At 38.0% G+C, this 18,909-nt stretch overlaps 1 protein-coding gene across 1 annotated transcript; it reads right to left on the minus strand.

The window, feature by feature from the left end:
• Positions 1 to 1,522: 1,522 nt before the first annotated feature.
• On the minus strand, positions 1,523 to 7,414 carry hapln2 (hyaluronan and proteoglycan link protein 2). Its single transcript, XM_004560109.3, has 6 exons — positions 7,246 to 7,414; positions 6,986 to 7,090; positions 5,941 to 6,297; positions 5,460 to 5,576; positions 5,187 to 5,369; positions 1,523 to 2,421 (listed from the first exon to the last, which is right to left on the minus strand). The coding sequence occupies exons 1-6, from the start codon at positions 7,277 to 7,279 to the stop codon at positions 2,144 to 2,146; spliced, it is 1,074 nt and encodes a 357-aa protein (XP_004560166.2). The 5' UTR covers positions 7,280 to 7,414; the 3' UTR covers positions 1,523 to 2,143.
• Between the last annotated feature and the right edge of the window lie 11,495 nt (positions 7,415 to 18,909).

Genomic DNA, 18,909 nt, shown 5'->3' on the forward strand with positions numbered 1-18,909 from the left:
TTTTTTACTTTTATAAATTGCTCTTGAAGCTGCTATAACTTTGCTGATTTCCAAACATACAATCTTGTTTCACCTTTCACCTTTATTAAAAAAGGGATTTCATGTGCGTTCTGTTTTCACTGAAAGTGGGTAGTAGATCTCAAATTGCAGTGCATCTCAGATAAAAGGAAATTATGTGGTATACTCTGTAGCAAGATCCTTATAGGTTACAAAAAAATGTGTGGGCTTGAAAAGAAAACTTAAAAATGGTAAGTCAAGGCAATGTGTAGTGTTAGTCTTTAGACAATGTGATTAAATTGTCAACACAACAAGCAAGATTGCAACGAAGATTTGGAAATTCTTTGCTTAGACTTGGCTACTCACTTGACTGTGAGTCAACTGTATATTTTGCGATACAATATTTGAATTTGAAGAATCTTGCAACTGAGAAATATCTTCCATGTAATATTAGTTATAATAGCAAACGAAACTAACCACAACATTAAATACAGTGAACATAAAAAAGCAACAAAAAAAAAAACCCCAAACATGATCAGCGTTGTTGTCAAGTGGTTTATTGCTAAAGACGTTATGTCTCAAAAACAGTGTGAATATTTAAGTTTCTCTCATTTGTAGCCATAGGATTGCCCACTGATTGCCCACTGATGACAAATTTATCCATTGATCCAAACAATATGGAGTAATATGTTGTGGGCCACCTTTAATAAAGGTGAAACACGATTATGTTGTGGGTAATATGTTGTGGGCCAAAAGGGTTACTCCAGGACAGTGGGACTGTCCTGGAGTAACCCTTTTGTTTGGGCTCTTCCTTTTCTTCTGTGTTCACAGGACTGGTTCATCTGTTGTTGTTTTCTTGCTTGAAGGCAGAGATAAGAGGAAGAGGTGGGAACTTCTTTGGAAATTTCTTTTTATATCACTTAAGAATGTATAGATACAGTTTACATGTAGATAAGGTCACATTAAAGCGTGAGTCACACTAGCTCCAGATTTAATCAGATGCAGTTTGTTTTGTTTTCTAACATGTCTAACTGATTTAAACACCATGTGGAAACTATGTTAACGTTTTCTTGAAGGGGACATCAGTGATTCCCTTTAATTTTGGTATTTCTTTAGATGAGGGAAAGTACCAACCCTGAAATCAGAGAAATTTCATGTAGACAAATGCATAAAGCTACCAGGTTGTCTCGGTACTCATTAGAGATTTAATAGGAAAGCAGATCACTGCTATATTTTATTTTATTTTATATATTTTTCATAAATATGTGTAAAAATGTATAATTCCTGTTATTTTAACTTCTATTGCAAGGCTCATTAAATAAGTCCCTCCTTGCTTTAATATTTTCCTTCAATGCATTGTTGAGGCAGGAAGCTTTCCCTTGCACCCTTGGACCCACATTGAAACCTAGCAGCTAAACTGAAACTGAAAACTTAACAGTAAACTGCAATTTAACTGGTTGCTGCTACTTTAAATCATTAACAACTTGACATCATGACCTTATCTGTGCAGTTTAGAAAGAGGCTACTCCTTTCTTCATTTATATTCCAACGACTGATGGCATCTAGATGCATGTCAAAAATGAGTATTTTAAAGTTAGGCTACATCCAGGCACTCTATGATAAATAAGGACAGAGGCTCCAGCAGCTGAGATATTTTTGGAAAGTAAGGAAAAAAATATACAAAAACATCCAAACTGATAACAGGTCATCTTTTTATTCAGCAAATTAAATTATGTGTCATTAATTTACACATAAATCAGTTTATCCTTTGTGTTTATTCTCATTAGAGTATGCTCATATAAAAGCAAGAGTTATGTTAAGTAGACACATCATGTGTTTGCAGAGCTGTTATTATTAAAGGCTTAGTGATAGATGATTGTGCATATAAACATTATTTTATAACATTTACCTGCAATCTACTAGTTGTTGAACTTTCCTTGAACTTTCATTCTTTTAGTTATTTTTAATCATTATTATACCCACTCATAGTTACTTTACTATAATGTTGAAAATAACAATAGTGCAACATGTCTGTAGCCTCAGATATGAACTTTCTTATTTGGGACAATCTTTTGGTATATAAAGCTGTATACACATGTATTGTGGTCTCTCAGGTCTCTCTGTCTTTCTTGCTCGTGCTTTTGGATTACCTATAGCAATAGACCCCATAAACATGTGTGTTCTTGTCTGGGAATCCAAATGACCGTACTCCTGCCTCTGGAATGCCTCCACAGCGCTCCCTGGGGTTACTGATGGGAAACCGAACACTGCCATCTTTTAACCAACCGGCATCGCACTGGTCAAAGTTATGGAAATGCCAGGCAGCATAAAGCTGGCCGACCAATGCCATCTCAGCTCCCTGATTTTTACAAGTGTGTCCGGCTTGTTCGAAGGAGAAAGCCCCAGCTATGTAGAAGACGGAGCCTGTGGGAGCAGGAAACATTTGTAGGAGATATAAAGAATAAGTAATTATTTAAATGCTGACAAAAAGAAAATATGCAACTATTTAAATGTCCTTGTTGTTTTACAAGTCCAAACATGTCTGTCATATTTTCAACAGTAAGAGTGGGAGTATCAGTAGGGCTTTCCAGCTGGAGAGACAAACAAGCATTTTCCCACTGAACATGTTTCCATCATGTCACAACAAGTGATGGGATTTCCGGCTCTTTTTAGAGATCCGGCTCTTTCGGCTCGGCTCACTAAAAAGAGCTGGCTCTTTCGGCTCCCAACCGGCTCTTCAGGTTGTTTTGTTGCTTTAATTAATTAATTATCAACAACAATATAAAATTATGCACAAAAGGAATTAGTAATGTAAAAAAACGTGGTTTTCTTTATGTATGTTTATATATAAATATTTATGGGGACCCCTAGAGACGAAACACGTACAAACTCCAAAGCACAATATTAATACACAAACACTCACACACACACACATATATATATATATATATTCAAATAATTTTAAAAAAAAAGTTCATTTACCTGTTACTACCACACACCCAATCCGATTGTTGGTACTTCCTGGCTTGTGTAGCCACTAGGTAACAAAAGCTCAACACAGCTCCTAGCATCCTGGAGCACTTCTGTTGTGTTTTGGAGTTTGTACGTGCTTTGTCTCTAGGGGCCACTGTAAATATACTTTTATTTATTCACTCCACATAAAATGTAATAAATAAATTATAAAATACAAAAACCAACTATTTACATTTCATACATTTCAACTTTTAACTACTTAAATTTTCAGCTTTTTCCTTTTAAACAAATTTAAAGTGAAACAACACAAAACACTGCAAACCACAACACAGTAAAATATAAATTAAAATATGGGAAAAAAGGGGGAAAAAAAGAACGCCCAGATCTTTAATTAAGGGAAAGGTTGGCATTTAGAAATATTAATATCACACTCAACTGACTGCGTTTTATCTTCCCATTGCACTGATGGGTGGACAGTTCTTAGGTGCCTGTGCATGTTGTTTGTGGAGCTCTATATGATATCCTTTTCTTGTAGACTCTACACTCTGCCTTTGTTTTGTCAATACGATTGAAATGGTTCCAGACTTTGCTTCTTTTCTTGGTGTCACTCATTTACTTTACTGTACCTTTCCAATGTGACGGTGTTGTCTCTTGTTGTTGCTCCCGGCTGTCTTTCTTTCCCTCCTGCTCTTGTTGTGTGCTACTGCTGTTGCGAGTGTAACTACCGTCCCCGCCCCCTCAGCTCAGCTCAGCGCTGAGCAGAGGGGCGCAAACGCAAGTCCCTGTTTGGCGTCTCTGCTCAGCGCAAACACAAGGGTGACTTGCAGCGTAAAGCAAAAAAAAGTGAAAGAGAGGGCAAGAGAAAGAAAAAAACCCACGGCTCCCAATAAGGAGCCGGCTCGCATCGTTCACTTCAAAGACCCGGCTCTAAGAGCCATTTCATTCACCCATCACTAGTCACAACAGCACCTACTATCAATACTGCTTTTGTGTGGTAGGTATTAAAGGGCAGATTGTTTCTACTGAGAATCTGGATTCAGTATCACTGCACTCAAACATAAACAATCATCAATAAAAAATTAAGAAGCAACACCCTTTAGACCATGGCTCTACTGGCGTCACCAAGAAATCCAAAGTGTGGTGACTTTCTGGGATCTGGGTGTGTTTGAGGTGCACTGCTCGGGTTTCTAAAGGGGGAACTCTTTTTTTAAAATGATCACTGCATAGATTTTTGAATTTTCTTGTTTTTATGACTTTTTCTCTGGTGGTTTAATAAATTTGTTAAACACTGTATAACTGTATACAAAAAATATTATATTTTCTAAGGATTCATCAAAAGTACTGTGGGTTGAGTCAGTTTATTTTGTCACTTTGACTCATAGAAGTTCAGAATTGTTTTCTCATAATTACGAGTGTAACCAAGAGTGCATACAGCCTACAGGAGTGCCTAAGGCAGGATGAGGAAGCCAGCTTAAAAGCGCTAAAACCTGCATTTCTTGGAAAAGTCACACAAGGCCGTTTCTCAACTGGTAACAGCTGTAAGATGAGTGACAGTTTTTTTTTCTATTTTAGTAATTTACTTGTTTTGTTAAGTGTTGATATAGACAACTTGGGTCATTTTTATTGAATTACACAAAATATAACTTGTTGCTGTGTGGTACATGAAGCTTGTTTTTTAGTTTTGGTGAGTTAAATTAACTTCACACTCCACCCTCACAAATAAAATAGGCTGTTTTAGGTTTCACAAAACCAACATTCCAGGAGTCAAAAGGCTAATGAGGATATAAAACCACTGGGTATGGTCACAATGTCTATGTCCATCTTTTATAAACAGTCTATTGTGTGACATTCTGTACTTTATCTGGTTTTAAATTATTTCTTAAAGAGTTAGTATTATTTGATTCCTTTTCTATTTTGAAGAACTCCCATGTGAAGACCAAACACACACTAGCCTCTCAATACTTCCACGCCTTGTTATGTGACTCTCTCGGCTTCTGCTCATTGGTTCTTTCTGAAGATACAGTGTCCCAAAAAGAAATTTATGTGAAGGATTGTAAATGAAACGCAGGATGCTGTGATTTTAAACAAGTGTATTACAACATAAATAAATAATAGCATTTGGATCAGTGATTCTATATTTCAAACAGTTTGAGATTTGAAAAATATTTAACCACACAAAAAACTGGAAGAGTAGAAAAGTTTGTTTCCTAACTTACCAGATGTCTGCGAAGTGAAGCAAAAAGCATCAAACCGATCATTGTTTTTATCTTTTGGGCCATAACTGCGGATGCCTGAAGGCAACTCGCCTCCACAAACTGGTCGTGGGTGAATAATCGGATAATGAACAGTGCCATCATGGAGCCAACCTGCGTTGCACCAATCCAAACCCTCAGTCCAAGCTGCAGGAAGAGACAAAATAATAAAGCTGGACAAGCAGTAGATAGCATTTGTTGATTCGGAATAAATGCTTTGAACAGTGTGTGGGGTACCTCTGTAAAGCTGGCTGTATGTGGCTAATGTGCCATCTTGTGCAGCACAAGCCTCTTTTGCTTCTTGGTAATTGAATCTGTAACGGCCATCTTTACTCTGATACGGGAAGACCACACCTACAAAGAGAAGGCCCGCTGTCAGTGCTGGTTTTTCTCTGCCCATGCAAAATGAGTGCCCCTATGAAGCTATGACAACATTTCAAAATAGCCTGTATATCTTTCACATCAGCGGTTCTCAGACTATTTTTCTTGATAAGCAGGAGAAAAAAATATCCAAGCTGAACCATAAAAACATGGGTAAACCTTATTTTCTTTACAAAAAAAATCATTTTTATTCTCATGTGTGTGTTTTTGCCCCATGACCTACCAATAGCTCAAACCACTATTTTACCAGAAATAGCCTTTTTTAGCTAGTGTATACAACACGAATAATCAGACATGTACCAATATCCTGAAAAAGCAGATACAAAAAATATTTTACCTTCAATCCTCAAAGTAATGGTGACGCTCTCATCCTCAATGCCATTGACCAGCTCACAGCGATACGTGCCTTCATCTTCCAGCTCAAGACGGCCGAGGTGCAGGGAGGCGTCCATGGCATGAGCCTTACGCAGAAAAGCTCGCTGTCCAAGATGGCCGTATGGCTTGAATTCATGTGCATTGGATATCATGATAATATTTTCTGGTCCAACCTTCTCTGGTTCAATTTTTGTCCATTTAACCTTGTAATGGCTGGGTTTGGTTCTGAGGATACATGGTAAGGTGACATTATCTCCTCTTTGACCAGTGACGTCTGCAGACACAGGCGGCTCAAGAAGATACTTTAGTTTCTTGGAAGCTGTGGGCAAAAGAAAATCGAACATCATAAATAGAATACTAACATCAACCTCCCATGTGACAACCTTTTTGGGTAAAAGAACAACTTGTTTGCACTACACCGAGCAGTGCAGTGTAATTTTTCTGCAGTGCAAAAGTTAGATTTTTACCCTTTCAGGTTAAAGCTTTAAAATTTTCTTCACAAGACACTTTTTTTGGCAAAAATATTTGCATTGATAGCGTGTCAGTACCAACCAGAAAGTTTAGTATCTTTGAGCAAGATACTAAACCCCCAAGTTCTCCCTGATGCACTTTAAGTGCTCTGATTGAGTTCCACTCCATCTATGACTAGAAGTAGCCGTCTACATTGTATACAGTAACATATATTCTTTTCTTTACTTCACTGCACTGATAAAAAATATTCTCCTCATAATAAATACTGTGCTGAAGATGAAATTTAGCCTATATTTGCATTTTACATAAGACAAACCAATCAGGAGTTCAATACTGGGCAATATTGGTAACATCATCAAATATGAATAAATTTTCTTCTGTTACACAGATAAATTCACAGATTGCATCATTAAACATGACGTACGTTAGGCAGTAAATTAACAAGTATGTAAAGTAATCTCAGGTCAGTACATGAATATGTAACTGCAAACCATTGCCAAAACATCACCCATCATGTGAGAGTAATGGGATTTTACCTGCTCTCTCCGGTGTATATAAAGCTGAAGACCAGGTGAAGCACCTTGATATCAATAAAAGAATCACTGCACAGTTCATTATGAAGGGTGTCACTCTTCCTCCTCCTGTGTTTCATGAGAAAACAGAATAATATTTTGTTGTCACAGATGGCCTGGCATCATCAATAAAACTTTAAGTTAAGAAAAATTGTGGTACATTTTACAGTCCAATATGTTTCCCAAATTTTAAATCGGAAATTGGCAAAGACAAAGACAAAAACCTGCGTAATTGAGAAGATACAGCCGTTCGGTCATCCTCCAGCATCCTCCAGCACGATGTTTTCAGTGTCCAATCAGAAAATTCTCTGGATAAAGCTTGACTTTGTTTCTCTACTATTTATCTCTGTTGGGTTCTCTGTCCAATCATCAAATGTTCAGCTGTCATCGGTCTCTAACTCTTACTCCCTCTCTTCCCTCGCTCTGGTCATATGGTCCACTCTGTAATCGACAGTGTGTAAACTGGACTCTTGTAACCATACAAAGATCTGATACTCACAAGCTTTTGTGTTTGTTTTCATTTATAGTCTTTTTTTCTTTGTTTTTATTAAATGTGAGACAAAATATGAACAACAAAAAGTTTTCTCAGAGGATTATAACTATGAATGAAACCAGCATTAGCACCTAAAATTCTACATTTTGGTGTTGCAGGTCAAGGTGCAAACACTGATTTGTAAAACATGCCATTATCTGATTTGTTCGAGCTGACACATACTAAATCTGTCAGTGGTAGACGTTACCTTTAGAACATGAATAAATGAATTATTTATTAATTGTCCATCAATGTCTTGATTGATCAATTACCAGATAGCAAAGTATCTATAATCTTATTCAATTCCTGTTTTAGATGACTGAAGAAACAATGAATATATACAAAGATGAGTTTTGTGTGTTGCTTCTTAAGAACACTTAAGAAGGAGAACCTTAATATTACACATTAAAACAAAGAAAAGTATTAACTTTGATCAAATCTGCACACTTTTCTTACATTCTCTTGTGCTGTCAAAAAACATATTGTACAATAAAGTGCACCGAGTGATGAGCCATCTGTGAACCCTGTAGACAACAAGTTAGCCTGTGTATTCTAACCTTTCCCATAAGGTCGTTGCCAAAGAGCACTATAGTGCGCATTGAGCCATCTTTGTTATTGCCCACATGGCTCTGGGGGCAGTGGGAGAGGAAGCTGTGTCGGACCTAGTTTCCTATTCCACCACGGTCCTCGGCACAAGGGCGGCATTGTGAGGGTTATGTTCTCCACACAGTGACAGCAGGCAGGAGACACACAAACAGCGTCCAATGTGGAAAAAAAGATTAAATGATGGGATTCTTCTGTTTTTGCTGGTGTTGCTTCCCTATTGTGCTCCGTCATCAATGGGACTCTTTCATGTCCTCCAATTAGTATTCGCACAAACACCTCTAGGTGACAACAACCAAGTGGCTCTACAGAACTCTCTCCATATACAGTACCAATGCATTCATTACGTTGCTTCAGTTTGTTAAGGTTTGAAGGTATTCTTTTGTGCACAGCTATCTTCTGCACTTTGATTGGATGATTACAACTCTTTGATTCTTTCTTATTTCAGTAACTTTGCCTGCTGAAAAAAAAAGCTTTACCTGGCCTCACATTCTACTGGTATACAGAAGAGTTCATGGTTGACTCAATGTGTCCTGTGGCTGGTGTCCCCAAACAACACTGTTCCAGAAGTCTTTTGATTTATTCAAATCAAAGTTTTCAAATCTATGCTATGTTGTCATGCTCCTAATAGAGAGAAGCTTTCTTCTGGTAACCCTTCCAACAAGTCCAATATATTCAGGCTTGTTTTATAATTGCTCTCTCATAGGTTTAATATTTAGCATTCAAACTAAATCCTGTAGAACAGCGGTCCCCAACCTTTTTTGCGCCACGGACCGGTTTATGCCCGACAATATTTTCACGGACCGGCCTTTAAGGTGTCGCGGATAAATACAACAAAATAAAACTAGTACCGGTACCGAAAAAAAGAAGATTTATTCATAACACACGTGAAAAGACCCAGGAAAACCGAGTTAACGATAAAAACGATAACAAAATAATGCTGAAAACCGATAAAAACCCTGAAAACCATACATTTCATACCTCAGCCTTAACTCTCACGGCCTGGTACCAAACGACTCACGGACCGGTACCGGTCCGAGGCCCAGGGGTTGGGGACCGCTGCTGTAGAACCTCTTTTGGGTGAACTGCCTATGAAGAGTCTTGCATTGTGTTAACACAGACCTGAATGTTCCAGATCAGCAAACTACATATACTCCTGCTTACAGTATATATAGGAGATCACACTTGTTGATGATCAGCTAATCAAGCGTATGGACTCCTATGAAAATGCAGCCTTTCATGGTCTTTGTGAGTGTTGATCTCCTGTCTATGAATAGAAACACAATGTTATGCCATTTTGGGGCAGCTACACCAATTTATCATAGAACAGAAAATCAAAAATCATCAGGATATTTGTTCTTCAGATTCTGGTTGCATTGTAACAGATAGCTGAATATTGCTTGCAGGGCTTTGTGCTGTTAGTGTGAATTTATGTTGCATAGAAAGAAATGTTGCCCTCTGCAGTTTAACTATAATAACGACAATAAGTAACTTTATTTTGTCATAGTGCCATCATGTGGTAGTTTTAATACATTTTTTTTACGCCAAACTGTGATCTATATTTTTCAACATTTTTTTAAATTATTCTTTATTGAAAAATATACAGTTCAAAAAGCCTCACAAAACTATTTTTGTTCTTTTTTTCACTTTTCAACTGTTTGGCTCATTTTCTTATACTCGGCAGCTGCCTAAGGCTCAAAGCTACTTATTAAAGCCTGCAGGTAAATGCTCTTGCACTCTGTGACAGTTCATTTCAATTTTGTTGATGGATGTGTTTTTGGTGTTTCGCAATTTACTTCTGAAGCTCTAAGCAGGGCTGCAAATCACAGAGTCAGTTAAAAGCATTCAACATTTTAATCTCTACACATTTGATAACCACTCAGTCCATCTAGAGTTGATGAGTGGGGCTAATATGAGAGCTGGTCGACCTGCCTGCAGCCCTGATGTAGTACTGATGCGTGACTCTGTTGACAAAATCTGTGAAAAAGTGCTGAGGTCATGAAAGTGCCTCATGGTAAAAGTATGTACTTTTTGCCAACATTTCTGAAACTTCATGTAAAGACACATCACCCTAACTTCTAACATACTTACAAATACCCTTCTTCTTGAATCCACTGCAGAGAGTGACAGTTTGTGACAGATTTACCTTCCTTACAGTTTAAAAAAAATCCAATGCTAAGGAGTCACTGGAGGCACTTCCTTGTCTGACTAGGTTTCCCGTGTCTTCCTTGTGTGTAGGTGGCTTTTTTGTCTTTGCATTTCATCTAAGTACCAGGAGTCTGAAATAAAACCTTTTGACCTTTTGATTCTTATGAGGCATAATGCATAATGATCTTTTATAAGAAATGTGAAAGCTGTTTTCCACTCCTTTCCTGCGCTAGTATAATTTTACACCAAGTAATGTGCATAAGTTTACAGCAGAAATGTGTGAGACCAAAAGTGACATGTCTCTTTTTCACAGACAGCTGTTAGGAGAAATAATGTAGGTTTTTTTCCCTGTTACTTTCAGAGGTCCTTGTAAACTTTCACCGTCCTTGTAACCATAAACCCCATATGGGCACACACTGTTTCTTAGAAAACAGTTATCAGGAAATGTCAACTGACTGTTACACTGAAAATGAAGTTGCTGGTACTTAAAACAAACACAAGCTTGTAAGATGTAGAGCTGAGGTGTACTACAGAGTCAGGTTGTAATTTTAGATGAGTTCATCAGTAAGGGCAAATGTTTTTACATGAAACAAAACACATTTTACACCATGCAGGCTGCCGGATGGAAACACCAGTCATTATTATCAGTCCTTTACTTATCTTTGTATACTTATCATTCACCCATTCACATCCCTTCACATTTTCCATGCTCAGTTGACTCAAATGTTACCAGTGAACATTTAGCAGCATTTTCTTGTTGTTTGCACTGTGTAAAAATTAAATAAACAAACAAAAAAAAAAACGACATTGACTTTGAATAGGATATTTGTTCTCTGTGCCAGTCGCGCTGACTGTGTCTTTATTTTTCCTTTCACATTATCACTGATGTTACTGTTTCACATCAATACAAATTAACGTTGTGTAAGGTTGCGTTTGGAATGTCAATAGGATAGTGTCATATTTAAGTAGCGTGCTGTAAGCATTTAAACATTCCCGTAATGCCACTTCTGTAGTACGCTGATGGTTGTCAAGTTATCGGTGTGGTGTGTCATTTGACTCTGTCCATTATTTTCTACAAATCACGTTTTCATGGTATGCTGATTATTGCGATATAAGACATGTGACACTTGCTAGTCTCGAAGCACTGATGCGGATCATGCATTGGTTGGCTGCTCAGATACCTCATTCTAATGAGAGTACTCATACCCTATCACACTTCAACATTCCTTAGTTTTGATGAACAAAATCTTTCAACAAAACTGCTACACATTTATTTATTTATATAAAGACATTTTCAAGTTTCTGCACACACTGTTACAGTCCTTAACACTGCTTTTTGAAGTTAATAAGAGGTAGACTTGCTGATGTGTTTCCAATCACTGATAGAGCAAGTCATTCAGGTCCTAAAGCAATAAAGTAACCCCACACCATCACACTACCAGCACCATGTTTGCGTGTTGGTGTGATGTTCTTAAGCCAGATGTAATAGGACTCAAAGCTTCCAAAAAATTCAATTTTTGTTTTGCACTGCACAGAATATTTTCCCAAAGGTCTTGAGGAACATCAAGATGAAGAAGGGTTTTTTTTGTTTGTTTGTTTGACAAATGTGAGATATGTCTTGGTGTTCTTTTTGATCAGCACTGGATTTTGTCAGTGTCAGTAATTTTGATAAGCTGGCCACTCCTGGGAAGCCTCACCACTGAAACATAAATGAAATAATAATTTAAAAATGACATTTTATCATTTTATCTGCATTATATCAAGAAGGGGGGGGGGGATACTTTTGTACAGCATTGTACATAATACAACAAAAAATATATTAAATATAAATATATTAAAAACGACAGGAGTTGTTTGACCCCTTGTCCTTTACATGGAGTGATTTAATAATGAGCCTGAGGCACAAGCTGAGTTAGTTGTGTAACACACATACGACAGTCATAGAAGTAGATATGAATCTCACAGCAAAGATGAGAGAGAGAACTTAACGTTCCCATACATGTTTTTCCCCCTTTGAGCATGGAGCACCTCCAGGTTGTTTCATGCCAGAACTGGAAACCAAAAACAACAAAGTGCAGAATCGTTATTTGTGTGTGTGTGTGTGTGTGTGTGTGTGTGTGTGTGTGTGTGTGTGTGTGTGTAGGGACACTCTTTAGGTAACTAGTATATATATAGTCGATATTTTCAGCTCAAATATCAATCATTTACCTTTTAACCTTTAAGTATTTCCTGCAATGATTGCCACTAATTGCTACTATTTAAAGACATATATTTTGTCACTTTTACACTGCGACAAGACATTTTGTGCTGCAGGTATAACACATGGTATTATAATGAAAAAGAAAAAAATCGTTGAAGATTTTGCAAAATATGATATTGTACATCCAGATGAGTGACATGGACTGAATTTAAACAATGAAAATAGCCAGTGTGATGTCAACCAAGTTGAGCATTCTGGTCATTTCCACCTTGACGTCTCGAAAGCTGGATGTGATGCGTGAGAGGTGGATCTGACTGAGAAACCAAGGAACACTGCATGCTCATGCAGCAGCGGATTGTCCATCAAAAATAGCCACACCCTAAAGCATACCCTGCTTCATACTATGTCGACTATTTTATTCTTACTGGAATCCTCTTTTTCAAACTGCACATTATGTTGTGTTCAACAAGATGTGAAACCAGCAATGACACTATGAACTCATTAGGAATTCATATGTGTTCATGCCATTTTAAGGCATTTTGTACAGGAAGCTATATATTTTTTTTCAGGTACTGTCTGTGTCTATAACAAAAACGCTATAACAAGAAACTTCATGCATCTATTAAGATCAATTAATAGATGCACCTTAAAAGGTCACATAGACCTGGCAAAGTTCCCAGAGTACAGTATAAAAGTGTGAAGTACCAGTATAGATTCCCACTATCAACTATCTCAGTCTTACATAACAGGCAAGCTTAGGCTTGCATTTATCTCTTTTCATGTGGTGCTGGAGCTCTTTCTGTTTGCTGTTACTATGCTGCCTCTGATGGGGAGATTGTGTTATCATTGCATCAGAGCAGCCAGTACTGCACTGATGGAATGACAATAGTAACACAGTACTACAAAACAAACTGTGGTATGCACGCTTGAACCTCTGGGGCTAATTCACAATGAGTCAGGTGACACACATGCATTTCTATCCTGTAAGATCTGGAAAAGATATCAAACATTCTAAATTTATCTCACACAGCAGCGTTTCAGCCTTATCGTTGAAGAAGTGCAGCTGAGGTATCTTTTAAGTCTGGTGCCCATTTGTCTGTCGGTTGGTTTGTCTGTTTTGACATCAGGGGACAGGAAAGCTAACTGGCCAAAATTTTTGATCAAATCATGGTTGAGGAAGAGCTTCTCTACACTGCACTACACTTATAACTACACGATAGGGCATTGAACTTGGCCAGCTGGTTGTGGGCATATTGTCACACCACAGTTAGCATTTAGCTTAAATCTACTCATGAAGACAATGAAGTTACTATTTATTGCTATTCAATTCAATTCATTTTTATTTATACAGCACTGTTGCTACTACTCATTTCAGTCAGAAAAGTGTTTGGGTGTTAATAACTAATTGCTTGTTTGTACAAATGCCGCTTGTAACCTTTGGGCGATCGTGGCTCAAGAGTTGGGAGTTTGCCTTGTAATCGGAAGGTTGCCGGTGGCCTCGGCTTGGACAGTCTCGGTCGTTGTGTCCTTGGGCAAGACACTTCACCTGTTGCCTACTGGTGGTGGTCAGAGGGCCCAGTGGCGCCAGTGTTCGGCAGCCTCGCCTCTGTCAGTGCGCCCCAGGGCAGCTGTGGCTACATGTCGCTTGCCATCACCAGTGTGTGAATGGGTGGATAACTGAATGTGTAAAGCGCTTTAGGGACTAGTAAAGCGCTATACAAATACAGACCATTTCTTAGATGATTCAAGAAATAGTGTTTTTGTGGGTACTTTGTTGACTCCATTTACATATAGGGGATTTTCACATACCTCACTGAAGAGGTATGTGCCACCCTGTCTAGACGTCTTGCCCCCTCACCTGGAAAATTTTCTAGATCCACGACTGAGCAAGGTAACAACTGTGTTTTATTATTGCTGTTTCTCATTATATAGTTGGATTATTACATTCATTACATGTGGCTCCCCTCCCTCAACACTTTTAGATGCACTTGTTGGAGTGAGATTTACACATGCATCACTTGCAGGTTAATCCCATTTAAATAAACACTGAAAGTTGCAAGGCTAAGGATTATCCAGATGTTTTGATTGTGAAGAGCGATATGTGGATATATGTCAGCTTGGGTTTACCTGCTCTGTGCCATGTTGTATTATCTATTGATAAAAACAGTATTACAGCAAACAGTATAAAAAAATCGTTACTCATTGTGTTTTTGGAGTAACTAATTTGTGTAAGAAATCCAAAGTCAGGGACGTCAAAACATTTAAGTACTTTCTGGACCACGAGCCACAAAATTTAACTGTAAAATTATCTTAAGTATCTTAAGTGTTGCAATATTAATGTGAGATTTTAAGAATTTTTGGAATGGTTGAGAATAATCTAATATAAATGCCAGAATGGCTCTTAAAAGCAAATCTAAAAATTGAAAATGAAGAGGTCTGTCTAATGTGAAATGGAAATGAATTGGGGAGCTGCTATACAGCAAAAGCCCTGTCTGCTTGGCACATCCACAGCTGGTCAGCTGATCTGAGCAATTGGAAAGGAGAGTGGAAGTGCAGCAGCTCAAAGAGGTAGGATGGGGGCAACGCTATTTATACACTTTAAAACAAAGAAAATAATTTTATAATGAACTCTAAAATGGAAAGCTGGCCATTGCTGTGAGGATAAATCATGAGTAACATGCTCTTTCTTCTGTGTTCTAGTTAAAAGTCGTGCAGCAGCATTTTGAGACACGGAGGACTGGCTAACACTAACATACAAGGAGTTACAGAAATGTGATAAATACTGATTTACTGATATTGATCTCACTGCCATGATAAATAATGATTTTTTTCTCTAAAGTAATGGATGCTTATTAGAGAAGGGGATTCATTCCCTGTATTGGTTGTAAATCATTTCCTTGTTTGTATTATATAAAACTTTAATTTTCTTTTATGTCTCTTTGTTGCTGTCCCAGGTTTAGATTGCATTTGTTGAGATAGATGTCAGTTTCCCTGTGATATCTAAACAACCCTCTCTTTTTTACATTTCTAACAAGATCTTTCTCATTCAGTTTCTGTTTCAGACTGTTGCACATCACTCATCACATTCATATAGCTGAGAGGTCTCTATGTTGTCATTTTCCTGCTAACAGCAGCAGCAGTTGTGAACGTTAATCAAAGTTTCAGCTTCAAGTTTAGAAAGCTTGTTGATTTTAAATGTAAGCCTCTAATGGCTAAGATAAAGCGATGAGGAACAGGATCAGTTCAAGAGCAAAGACAAGATGAGGCATGTCTGGATGTAGGTCCTTATCTTTGAAGTTTTATGTTTCATTCAGGTTATAAATCATAAAACATGACATATCTAATGGGTTTTTTTTCCCATAAACAACACTATACCTGTTTGAATGTTGAATTAAATGTATTCTTCTGTTTTCTGTTAGAAGGTACAAAAGGAGATATTTAGCTATTTACTCTGGAGGAGGCTTTAAAGGAAACCAAGTTGATGAGTCATGAAGCTCATTTCAGAGCAGTGTTGGGCTCGAAATTAAAGAAAGGAATGTATTACACATTAAACTTGAAGTTAAAGTTTAAGGGGGATACGATCTTTCTTGTACTTGTTACATATGAACATAAAGCCAAAAATGCAAAGCAAATCTGGAAACCAGCCTAAAGAGCCTTCAGAGTGACCGCAACAGTGATTCTACTTTAGAAACAAGAACAGATAGAAACAGTAGTTGCAAGCCTGATCTTTCATATTTGGTTTCTGGAGGTGCAGATATGAATTAAAAAGACCTCCATGGCACACAAACTCAAAACTTTTATGTGTGTGGTGCCACACACATAAAAGCCAAATAGAATGGTGGTTTTCCATTTAAGATTGCGGGCCAACACTGCCACTAATTCTAAATTTACAAAAAGATTAGTTGTTGGAAGACTCAATTACACATTAAAGAGTGCATATTTGTGAATATAATATTTTTTTCTATGAATTCAGCTCAAAAAGCAACATATTAGATTAAATCTTTGGTACAGAGGAATAATAAATAATATTATGTCACACATAGGAATTCACAGTTAATTTAAATATTTTCATTGACATAAAGCTTATATTACTATATAATGTTGAATTTGTCACATGACATCATGTGACTGAATGAAATGCAGGAGAATACCGATCAGTGATGTTTTGACTTTGTGACAGGAACCTGGCAGAAAGAGTTATCTGTATCTGCATAGTTTATGGCTTCTCTTTGACTCTCCTGGTGTCTCGTGGTAATAGTTTAAATACTTCAAAAACATAACTGCATTCTTGCCAGCTCCGAAGAAAAAGCAGCCTGTGCTGATAGAAGATGAAGATACAGGTGTGAGTGACATATGTTATGAAACATTATAGCAAGAGGAAGAGAAGGCACATGAAATTTTCCTTTAGCTTTGTACAACCTCAGCTTGTCCAGTCCTTTCACAAATATATACTGGTAGCGGTTTTCTCTCGTGTCTGTCACAGCTCTGTCAGTGTAAACAGCGTAGCAAATGGTCTATGCTCTTGTGGTTTTAGTTTACTGATTCTGGGAAAAAATGCCTGAGTGATAACACTCATGGGAATGATTTTTACATAAAAAAGAGTGATACCAACATTGGTGAATTAATTTTCTGTTGTTTCTGTTGAACGCTCTCATTTCAGATATCAGACATTCTATTGTAAAAGGAAGAAAACTTGCAATTGTGGGGGAAAAAATCAGCACTGATATCTATGGTCACTCCATAAATTTAAGGTATGATGCTATTTAGGTGCAATCAGTCATATTGTTCCCATAAACATACATTGATTAGTGTGTAATTACATCTTCCAACAAACTGATGCAGTCTACTAAACTTTAATCCATTAAAAGTACAAAGCAGTGAGCACCAGTTTATAGATGCCTCACCAGGCGGAGATGGACATTGCCATTTTGCCTTATCTTGTCTTTTTGTATGTGATTAAAGTCTGGCAACATAAGTAGGATGCCAAAAGCATAAGAAGTGAATTAGCAGGTCTTTGTTTGAGACCTCTTTAAAGTGTGAAATGTACGTGCATGCAAGTGTTGCGGTAAATTGCATTAAGCAGCAGTAACAGGAGATTATTCGTTTTTGTACTAACAAGGACTCAGAAGAAAGAGACCTAATGTTTAATGTTTCACATTTTACTGTTTTACTCTTTAGCACACATTCAGAGCAGACACAGTCTCTAAGGGGATATGGTTTTAGGGGAATAACAAGAGGAACGAAGCTGCAGAGAGGCGTGTAAGACTGCAACTTTGTGTAACCGGTTTCTGCTTCACCCCGCTGCAACAGTTCAGCCCAAACAGACTCCTCGACTCTGCGTTGTGTTGCGTTTTTAAGAAGACAAGGAGTCTCTGATCTATCCTTGCTACTTTATTTCCTGAATGGGCACAACGGTGTTGTATCAGATCAAAGGGCTGACCCCACACCACTCCGCATAGCACACTGTCGTACGGCTACGGCAGACTGGCAGCGATTACTGCAGCCAGCCTCACCTAACTGGCCACACCCCCTGGTGTGGCCAGTTAGGTGAGGCTAGGTTGCAGTAACATTTGTGGCAAGTGGAATAATACTACACTGTTACATTTGCTTCCTGGTCTAAACTATTTAGTCACATTTTGCTCTATCCAAAATAGGATGGTTACCGTCTCTTCAGTGGGTGTGTCACAGACTGGGGGACAAGGATGAGAGACATGAATGGGTTGGTCGTGTGCTGTGGGCCTCTGTTTAGGACTACACGTCCTCCTCACGGGCACCTAGTGATCAGGTTTTTCCTGCTGCTTGGTACAATCTGCTGGAGAAGAGTTAATAGTGGCCACACTACCTTTGGCTACACTGGCTATAGGGGCCATACTGTGAATATAATCAATGGGTGAATCAACAGAGATTGTGTTTGGATAAAAAAAATGTGAAGATTACACTATGAAATAAGATATTATCTATATGTTTTTAATTAAGTTTGCTACACCTAAGCAGACACAAAAACACCACTGTGAGAGCCAACCCCAAGTGAGAACGCCACGCAGGAAACCACTGTAATCTGTTTCATCTTCCACTGTGTAAATAAAACTGCAGATGGCCCAACTAGAAACCCACTGATCCTTGATGGTGTCAGTACTTTTATGGTCCCACATTTATTTAAGCCCTGGCTGTAACTTATCAAAGGGACAGTGACCTTTCAAAACAGACTCTATTTGGAACCAGGAGATAGAAGGAATAGTATATATTGGAAGTAGTAGCGAGGCTCATCGTTTCTCTCTTGTTCTGATGCAGAACTGTGGTTATGCGCAAATGTGCTTGTGGGATGCTACAAAGTCATGATAAGCAATGCAGCAGCTGAAGAACTGTAGCTTTATCACGTGAGAATATCACGATTATTGCTTCTAC

The sequence above is a fragment of the Maylandia zebra genome, linkage group LG11 (assembly GCF_041146795.1).
Source record: "Maylandia zebra isolate NMK-2024a linkage group LG11, Mzebra_GT3a, whole genome shotgun sequence".
NCBI classification, from domain to species: domain Eukaryota; kingdom Metazoa; phylum Chordata; class Actinopteri; order Cichliformes; family Cichlidae; genus Maylandia; species Maylandia zebra.

Excerpts from the sequence above, each read along its gene's own strand:
- hapln2 (XM_004560109.3), bottom strand. The coding sequence starts at position 7,279 with ATGACCGAACGGCTGTATCTTCTCAATTACGCAG. Across the intron at positions 6,298-6,985 it reads ATATACACCGGAGAGAGCAG|CTTCCAAGAAACTAAAGTAT; the intron begins GTAAAATCCCAT and ends TTTTGCCCACAG. Across the intron at positions 2,422-5,186 it reads CTTCACTTCGCAGACATCTG|GCTCCGTCTTCTACATAGCT; the intron begins GTAAGTTAGGAA and ends CTGCTCCCACAG.